General features: G+C 36.3%; 1 protein-coding gene across 1 annotated transcript; it reads right to left on the reverse strand.

Moving 5' to 3' along the window:
• Nucleotides 1-1376: 1376 nt before the first annotated feature.
• Nucleotides 1377-10593, reverse strand: LOC306842513 (uncharacterized protein C14orf132-like). The gene is made up of 2 exons (XM_079373434.1): nt 10555-10593; nt 1377-2444 (listed from the first exon to the last, which is right to left on the reverse strand). The coding sequence occupies exons 1-2, from the start codon at nt 10585-10587 to the stop codon at nt 2226-2228; spliced, it is 252 nt and encodes an 83-aa protein (XP_079229560.1). The 5' UTR covers nt 10588-10593; the 3' UTR covers nt 1377-2225.
• Between the last annotated feature and the right edge of the window lie 225 nt (nt 10594-10818).

Consider the following 10818-nt stretch of genomic DNA (forward strand, 5'->3'; position numbering starts at 1 on the left):
ATTGCCTCTGAAAGAGAACCTGGATATTGTGCTTAGAGCTGTCAGGCCTAGGTCACACGAGTCAACACAAGGTGTTTAAAGAGCCTTCAAATTAAAGAAAGCTTACCTCCAAAACGAGACGGATCATTCCATGCCGGAGCACACGGAAGGGCAGCTTTAAGGCACATTGTGGTGTGGTTTGATGGGCACCTATGTCTCCACTGACTCCGAAGCCAAGCACACAAACGGAGTTAAACACGACACCGGGCTGTGCCACATTTCTGAGATCAAACCACGGCCAGAAAAATACCACAGCCCTGCTGCTAAACTCCTGAAGGAGATTACAGAGGCAGAGAGACACGATTCAAGCCTTCAGTCGGCTTCAGCATAGAGCAAAAAATCTGTGAGCCTGATGAATTTAAGATTTAAAGACAGCCTTTAATTTGTTAACCCAAAATATTTAAACAAAATATGAAATTTGGGATTAAAAATATTTAAGCTTTTTTTTCAGGCTCCTGTGTGTAGGTTCAGTAATTTCGCTTTTATGGCAATAAATAGGTTATTATTTTTAGAAGAAAATTTCAGATGACACTTAGACCCTTTTGCATCTGAACTCTTCTATATATACACAGTATGTATGTATGGTCCAAGAAAAAAGTTTACTTAATCTCATCACATCATTATTAACTATTATTCCCATTCTATATTCATTAATGTGTTTGCCAAGTAAAGACCCCGAGGCAACATCATGCAATAGAGGGTTTATACTGTTCACACTACATCATCCCGGAACCAAAACCCCACAAAATGAGTTCACCCACGATTTAACAATACAGAGCGACTGCGTGCTAAATTCGTCTTAACCTCTGAACCTGAATCTCTCCTCCACGGTCTGATTAATCGTGCTGGAACTGAAGTCACGTCTCGGTTCAGAGATCCAGCAGACCGTTAGTAACTGTGTGGATCATCAACAGTCTACAAAAAAGACTTTTGGTCTTTGAAAAATTAGCTCTGATTGAATTAATGAGCTGGCATATCTGTAACCCACAGAAGAAGAGATTCAGGATCATTCAAGCACTAATATTATCTTGCATGTGATCACACTTAAATATGAATTCGGACTGAAGCTGGCAGGGCTAATGTTTCTTTTAACAACACAAGTGTTAAAAACACCCAATTAAATGGGAGAGCAGTGGGTTTGTGAACTATATATATATATATATATATATATATATATATATATATGAATAAGAAAACTAGTAGATAGAATAGAAAAAGAATAGTGAATGCGAGTAGCTTAGATAAAAATAGAAATAGAGCAGAGTGTGCTGCACAATTTATAATTTACAAAATGATGGACAATAATGCACTGAATGTATTTTTGCTTTGTTTTTATTCACATGTGAATATTCTGTAAATTGAATCATTATATATTTGATCATAATTACTATGGTATTCCATGCATGCAACTTAGATATTGCTTTTGGTTTAAAATCCTAATTATTTCATTAATGTTAACAAATTTATTCTTAAATATAGACTCTGCATCCATTGCATCTGACATCTTTGCATTTCCTCAACTCAGAAAGTCTGGGCTTCCAGAGTTGCACACATAAACTTAAAACAGGCTTTGTTCCTGTGCATTCAACTCAATTAAATGCAATATTTCTGACTCGACTTGAATGCACCAACACATTATCACACTTGCAGCTAATATATGTCGTCACGCATCATATATTGCTCCTATATTGCCCCAAAATAAACCAAAACAATGTTGACTCCACCAGAAGAGGCAGAAGCGGAGAGAAGTGGGCAGAATGACCAGAAGCAAAGTTAACTCATGCTAAATGCGTCGACCCATCGGACAATCACCATCTGTCTGATTTAGCGAGAACTGACTCCCACAAACATGAGTCCTATCTGCAGACACGTGTCCCATGGATTTGGTTGATCACGTTAACCAACAGTTGACAGATGTTGTGTAATGCTGGCTTACATAAGCAAGCAAACTGTAACCAACCCCTTCTGATGAATAAACTGACCCATTATTTGGTTCAGTCACAAAACAGATCTATAGACTAAGTGCAAATAAAATAGAAATCGATAGGCTTCCTTTAAATGCACTCAAAGGGGACATTTTTGGAGGAAGGAGACATAAGGTTGTTGCTTGCGTACTACATACTGTGCTAAGGTGCAAACGGGTGAGGGATCAGGAGTTCAGGCTGTGTTCTTGAAGACTACGGGGTCTAAAAGGCACAGGCGCACACCACTGCTACCACCACAATATTGCCAATGGTTGCAATGACGGCCACCCACAGCCAGATGGCATCGCTGGAGAACTTGCCCTCCTCGTCCTGCTCAGCTGGTCTGGAGAAGCTGGTGTTGAGGTTGGAGGAGGACGTCTGAAGAGACGTGTTGCCGTTGTATGGAGAATCCATGAAGGACCCGCTGACTGCTTGCAAATGCTGTAAAAAAATAAATAAAAAAACTCTTTGTGATGGAATAAAGATTAACGTAATTACTGAGGGTGCATTTGGACTAAAAAATGTCAAGGCAAAAGCGTTTTTCACATACAGACAGCAACATTATCATAATGATCCGTGAAAACATCTTAAAGCACTGTATGTCAGGCCAGTAGTTGGCCATGTCACTTTGTAAAGAAACATTACGTGAACATGTAAATCAGTGACAATGTTGGGTAAGTTAATATTAAAAAGTAATTAATTACTAGCTACTGATTAATACATCTTCAACAGTGTAATGGGATTAAAAGTACCACGTTTCTTATTACTAGTTACTTTCTAAACCCCAAATCAACCTCGACCAACTGAACAATACAAGGACAGACACGAAACTTAATTAATTCTCAAATTAATTCTGCTCTTAATTCTTTCAATGAAATAATAAAAATTGCATAAATTATTATTGAACTGACCAAAGTATTTAAAGGAAGAAAAGCATACATTTTAACATTAGATGTTACATTTTTATGTTAAATCCACTATTGTTTTATATAAAGTATTTAATGCTGTAATTAAATTTCAGAAAAATTCAGTAATTCCATGCTTTGCTTTTCAAATTATATTACAGTAATTAATTATTTAGTAATGCATTACACACTTTAAAACCTGTTTTTAAAAGTTTGTGTTTATTACTGTAGCGGAGTGACAGAAGCGTGAGGCGTGTGGATCCATCTGCAGAGCTTTATTAAAAGGCCTGGTCATGAAACAAGCATTGGTCGATACACAGCAAACAGACATAGATGAGGCAAGACAAAAGAAGAGTATTCTTAGGACAAGCGTGGGTCTACGATCGGCGAACAGTATCCAACAGGGCAAGGCAAAGAGAGATAATCCAGGTACGCGAGTAATAATCCGGGCAGGGAAAAACACAATCCAAAACAGCAAGGCAAAGGGTTAAACCAAGATTCACAGACTAGAATGAAAACAGGCAAGACAAGACTAAGACTAAGACTAAGACTAAGACTAAGACTAAGACTAAGACTAAGATAAACTCTGTAAAGTAGCTATCATCTAGGGTAGTGAAATGTACTTACAATACTCAGCGATCTGAATGAGGAAGTCCATGGCTTAAGTAAGGCGTGTGATAGGAATCAGCTGTGTAATCAGTGCTTTCAGCTGTGTGTGTGTGTATATGTCATCAGTGCAATGGACGGTGGGAACTGTAGTCCGGGGGGAAATGCAACACTAGTGTAGTGCAAGAGTCCATGTGGTGAGCGGGTGACCTCTGGTGGTGAGTGAACGGAAGTGGCCAAAAAGCATAAAAAGATTTCAGTTTTTAGTTGAAAACTAGTCAACATGGCATGACAAAATGCAGGCTGAATGGATGTTCCAGGTCAAGCCAAATTTATTTATATAGCACTTTATGCAATGCAGACTGTATCAAAGCAGCTTTACAGTAATACACAGGCAAATAGTGTTACAAAATGTTACAAAGTTCAGTTATGAAACAAATTTAATTTCAGCTGTAAAGCAGCTCTACAGAGGACAGCAGTGTCATTATTCAGCTCTATTCAGTTCAATGACAGTGTCAAAGTTCATTAAAGCATTGTGCACAATTTAATGTTGCACGTTATTAAAAAGTAGGGTAACACTTTACTATATTTACTATACTATTAAGAAACCACAACTAGTTTTTAATGAACTGGCAAATTACAGACCCATTTCAAATCGTCCGTTTATGTCTAAAATTTTAGAAAAAGTTGTGTCTGTTCAATTATGTTCCTACTTGCAAAAAAATGATCTCTATGAAGAATTTCAGTCAGGTTTCAGGCCTCACCATAGCACAGAAACTACACTTGTTAAAATTACAAATGACTTGCTTCTTGCATCAGACCAAGGCTGCATCTCATTGCTAGTATTACTTGATCTTAGTGCTGCGTTCGACACTATAGACCATGACACACTCATAGATCGATTACAAAACTATACTGGTATTCAAGGGCAGGCTTTAAGATGGTTTAGATCCTACCTGTCCGATCGCTACCACTTTGTTCATTTAAATGGGGAGTCATCTCAATAATCACCAGTAAAGTATGGAGTACCACAAGGATCTGTCCTAGGTCCTCTGCTATTTTCAATATGCATGTTGCCTCTTGGTAATATTATTAGAAAATACGGGATTAGTTTTCATTGTTATGCTGATGATACTCAACTATATATCTCAACAAGACCAGATGAAATTTCTAAACTATCTAAGCTAATAGATTGTGTAAAAAATGTAAAAGATTGGATGATCAATAATTTCCTCCTATTAAATTCAGATAAGACAGAGATATTACTTATTGGACCAAAAAACAGTACACAGAATCTCGTGGATTATAATTTACAACGAGACGGATGCACTGTCACGTCCTCTAAAGTCAAAAACTGGGCGTTATATTAGACAGCAACTTGTCCTTTGAAAATCATATTTCCCATGTTACAAAAACAGCATTCTTCCATCTTAGAAACATTGCCAAGCTTCGAAACATGCTACCTGTTTCTGATGCAGAAAAGCTAGTTCATGCATTCATGACCTCTAGACTGGACTATTGTAATGCACTGCTAGCTGGTTGTCCTGCATCTTCAATAAACAAGCTACAGATAGTCCAAAATGCAGCGGCTAGAGTTCTTACCAGGTCAAGAAAATATGATCATATTACCCCAATTTTACAGTCTCTGCACTGGCTACCTATTCAGTTCCGTATCATTTACAAAATATTATTACTTGCCTATAAGGCCCTAAATGGTTTAGCTGCGTACCTAACTTGTCTTCTACCACGCTATAATCCAACCCGCTCTCTAAGGTCGCAAAACTCTGGACATTTGATAGTACCTAGGATAGCAAAGTCCACTAAAGGAGGTAGAGCTTTTTCACATTTGGCTCCCAAACTCTGGAATAGCCTTCCTGATAACGTTCGGGGTTCAGACACACTCTCTCTGTTTAAATCTAGATTAAAGACACATCTCTTTAGCCAAGCATTCACATAATGCATCTTATAATCTTGTACTGCAGTTATATCTGATCAAATGTATATTATTATTATTCTTTAGCTTGGGTTGAACAAATCATTTTTGCTTAGATGGAACAGCAGCTACACTAATCATGTCTCTATTTGTTTCTCTGTTGATTAACATACCGTGGTAACTAGGAATTACAGAAGCTTCAGTCTGGATCCAACCCTTAAATGATCTGAGATGACCGAACACCTGAGAAAAGATAATGCCAACCCCTCAGAGGACCTCAGAGGATGCCAACGCTCAGACAACATACAGAATTACCCAATTTTTCCATAAATTAAATATATTAAGTTTCTGCAATATATAAATATATTGTGGAAACTTAATTTCCTGTAGATTTGTATTGTAAAAAAATCCCAATTAATAAAAGTAAAAAAAGTTTAAATCTCAATTAATAAAACTCTCCAAGTAATAATTTACTTTTATAGTTTTATAGTTATGAAGCGTCTTGGATAGAGTTCTCAAAAGCTTGACTTTCTTGCTCTGAGCTGTTTGATAACATACCTGGCTAAAAAAAAAGAACAAAAAAAGGTTTTAAAAAACACCTCTCTATTTATCATGTCATGTTCTGATGGCTCCCATCTGGCATATGATGTCATCAGTCTGGAGGTGTACAGGTGCATTCTGGTTAATGATGATCATTTTGTTCTGTTGCTCTTCGTCACCTCATTGCTCCTCTATCTACACAATGACAAGCTCCATTCATCAGATCGTCACAATCGTCATCTGACCTCAGAACAGCTGTTTGAAGGTTGGAGAAGAACTGCTTCATATGGTGTCAAAGGAAATCGCCCTGGTTAGATGTTTCATCGTTTTGTTTGACACCCATGGTTTAGCCTATATTCATTACTTCTTGAAATGATTTAATGGGTTATGAGCTTGAAAAAGGAAAATTGTTGACATTGGTGTTTGTGACAATTCTGATTTTCTTTTTTTTTTTGCTTTTCAGAATTATGAGAAATAAACTGAACAAACAATTCTGAGAATTGTGAGAAAGTCACAATTGCCTGTTTATGTATTTATTCCATGGTGAATGAGCTTCAATAGAAAATAAAACATGTTTAAAACTTAAACTTACTTTACTGCTGCTAATTCTTGTTTAGTTTAATGTGAATTAAAAAACTTAAACAAATAAATACAAAAATACATAAAAAAAACTACAGACATTAAAATATCATATAACTATCTAAAACAAAACAAAAAAAGTGAAAACAGAAAATGTAAAAATAATTTCAAAATATTTTAATTTAATATTCTAATTCAATATATTAACAAAAAAAGTATATCAGTTATACTAAACTTAAAAAATGTGGGGCGGGACTTTGACTTCTATGCATCGGTTGCTGATTGGATGTTGAGATGTGACCCACAAGTGTATGCAGATAAGCGAGAGCTTTTAGGGGCGGAGTTTAACATGCATTTTTTTTTTCATGCTGACTTCAAAACTGAGCATAAATAAAACGCTCGTATTCTTAATTCAAATTAATGATGTGCCAACTTAAAACAAATTTCAAGTGACAGTTTTCCCTCATTATCTGAATACGGCTCATTAGCTGCATACTACTCAAATCTTAATATGATTAGATTAAGAGCCAAAAAAAGATATGCAAAGTTCAATTCAGGTCAATAGAATATTATTTGCATTAAATACATTAATAGTACAGAGACTGACAGGCAGCAATAAATCCTGTTAGTTGACACATACACACACAGAAAACACATCTGTCTACAAGTAGTGAGCGACTAGTGTTGTTTGTTACAGATGAAGGCCGTTATCAGTGATTATCATTCTCTAATGAGGCGTCGTCTCGTGTAAACATGCGTTTCTGGGTCTCTGTGCTCATTCAGAGAGGAAGAACAGCTGTGAAGCCTCCGTCACGCTTCAGAAATACATCAGCTTCCCTCAGAGATCACACACAGACACACGTCATTAACCCACCGCTCTTCATAACACAAACCATAAAGAAACACATCAGTTTAACCATGCAGTGCCAGCTAAATCAAATTCTAGTGTGGCCCAAATTTCATTCCCCTTTAGCAATTCAAATCTGTTACTCTTGCAAAAATACCCATTTTATTGGTTTATTTTATTAAAAATATACAATATTCACACAGATTTGAAAGCAAAGACAGCTATTTATACATTTTCATTGTCATTTTTTTTTTTTATAAACCTTAAGCTCTTATTTTCCAACTGATATTAAAAGGACCATAACCATATCTGATAAGAATAATTTATGACTGACTTTGCACAAGCTTGCTTTAGAATCATCACGAGCCTCGTGATATGCATATTTAATAAATGAGACTGGTCGCTCTTCCAATGTTTCTTGTTTTCCTCTCATCTCAGGACTCAAGCTGAGGCGCGTTTCCAGTGAAATGATTTCTTCATTACTTCCAGCACATTGCAAAGCAAACCAAAGGAGCACAAAGCAAAATGTATAAAGTAAAACAGCCAACGTTTGAGTGCAGCACAAGGTAAAATAACATAATACGATGAGGTGCATCAGCGCGAACATTTCGCTCCTGAAGTCATGTGCATAATCAGGCGTCCCGCTGCCACATGCCAGCACATTTGGATATTAAAAGGTCAACAAACACATGCAACCCCACGCTAAAACTCATTAACACTAATGTGTGCCATCCAGAGCAATGCTGATCACAAGCAATGTATCACTACTTAAGCATATGTGTATATATGTATATATATGCATTAAATATATTTATAGTAAAAATATAAAACAGAAATAAATGATATCATTAATGAAAATATTATTTATTTGAATAATTACATATGAAATAAATGTTTTTCTACAGTAATTAGTATATAGAGATGAATAAATAATAATAATTATTATTATTATTATTATTATTATTAGTAGTAGTATTGTTGTTATTCTTATATGTATATAAATAACACAAATAATATATTATTTTACTATTATATACTTAAATACATAAATATAGATAACATATAAATAAGTATATAAGTATAAATACATTATAGCTCTCTCTCTTTGGGAACATGTTGTTTGAATCTGAATCAGTTTTCTACAGCCATAAATTAAATTCAATTTACAAACCGCTGAACTTCATTTTATTAATAACAATCCAGCTATCAAACCACTATCTGTAATAAACGCTTTATATCACACCAAAACTGAATGTGCAAATATCACAAGAATGAAGAATTCATGAAATCTGTTGCTATCAGAGCAGTTGAAGCACAATATAGAGACAGAAATACAGACACAGAAAAGACTATCAGCAGGGGAAGAGGAAATTAAATAAATACAGAAAAAGTTAAACGGGTACCTCTAGGTTTCAGCTCCTGAGTTGATTGATGGAAAAAGTGTGTTTATAAGAGTCGTGTCACTCATATTCTACAGCGACTGTACCCGGATCCACACATGTGTGTGTGTGTGTGTGTGTGTGTGTGTGTGTGTTAGAGAGAGAGAGAGAGAGAGAGATCTAGCTGCTTGATTACAGTCAGTCTCTGCTGATCTGCTGACTTTTACTCGCAGCAAGTCAGAACAATCTCACTTATTCAGATACAGAAACAGAAACTGAAAGACAGATTTGTATCCATTCATTTGAAGTAAATCTTGTATATCTGAAACATTTTTAGTTTTTTGTTTTTTTATGCAACCCTTCTGTTTGTTTCTAAAGCTCATATTTCTCTCGCCTTAGTTTGTAAACTGGCTCAGATTCGCTCTAATGCTGATTGGATCTCACGAGAAGCTCGTCAAATGTCATCCATCTCTGTAAGCCAGTTCTGTCGCACAACCAGAGCATTTTCCATTAAGACCACAATGCACTCAGATTGCAAGAGGGAATAAACTAAACATGAAAAATCAATCCATCTTCAGCTGGTCTGACATTCACATTACAGAAAATATTAGCCTCAAGTGAATCATGTTACTCTGAGCTGCACGGACATCTGACTTTCAACAGTCACATTAACTTCAAAACTTCAAACATGTGTACGCGCACACACACATACACACACACACACACACACAATGCAGAAGGACTGTATCCTGAAATCCAATGAGTAGATCTTCATTTCAAACTTGCTTAAAGGAATACTTCACCCAAAAATGAAAATCTCACCCTCAGGCCATCCAATATGAAGATGAGTTTGTATCTTCATCATATTTGGAGAAATGCAATGCAATATTGCAATAGATGCTCTGCAGTGAATGGGTGCCGTCAGAATGAGAGTCCAAACATCTCATAAAAACATCACAATAATCCACACCACTCCAGTCTATCAGTTAACATCTGGAGAAGACAAAAACTGAAACAAATCCAGCATTAAGACGTTTACAACTTCAAACCATTGCTTCTGAGTCCATAATCCATCATTCATCTTCAGTGAAAAAGTCCATCTCCTGTTGTCTCTCACATCAAAATCCAGCCACATATTTGTTTATTCTGCTTGATCTGTGCAGATTTCTCTCCTGATTCAGACCAGAACACTTTTTCACTGGAGGAAGCGTTATTATGGATTATGGACTTGTATTTTAATTAAAAAAACATCTTAATGATGGATTTGTTTCAGCTTTTGTCTTCTGAAGATGTTAACTGCTTGATCTTGTGATGTTTTTATCATCTGTTTGGACTCTCATTCTGACGGCACCCATTCACTGCAGAGCATCCATTGGTGAGCGAGTGATGGAATTATTTATGTCTCCCAATCTGTTCAGATTATTCGTATTTTTTGTTTTGTTTGTGTTTCACATGACTATTAAATGTTTTTAAATCTCACATTTTAAATGTACTATTACACAAAGTTTAAATAAGTACAAAGTACTTATTTGCTAAACAAGAGTTTCAAAGATAACATACAAATCCCTTGTAACTTCCACTTTTTTAACATTGTGTTAAGTGTTAACACTCTACTCGAACATCAGCTAGCAGAAGTTACACACTGCACTGAAAAACACATTATAACCAAGTCCAGCATTGTTGCAATACACTATTCAATGTTAGCCTCAATTATGAGTATTAAAACATAATTTAATAATAAAAATGTCGCAGTAAGTCCTACCTGCGCAGCCATCAGTGATAGCTCCATGATCATCTGCTCATACCCGCTGATGATGAGATGAACTCGCGTCTCTGTCGCTGTTCTAAGCGCGTGGCCGCCTACGCGGCGCGCGCCTCTGTTGCTGAATTCAGCTGCAGGCGTGCACGCGCATGCCATCCTCACACAATTACGCTTTTTCTTTGACGGTCAAACACACTGTTAAGCTGCCTGCTACCACTTCACAACTTATTGGCCTGTAGGCAGAGCTTTTATCAGGCGAATTAT

Source organism: Barbus barbus (assembly GCF_936440315.1).
Source record: "Barbus barbus genome assembly, chromosome: 22".
Classification (NCBI taxonomy): Eukaryota; Metazoa; Chordata; class Actinopteri; order Cypriniformes; family Cyprinidae; genus Barbus; species Barbus barbus.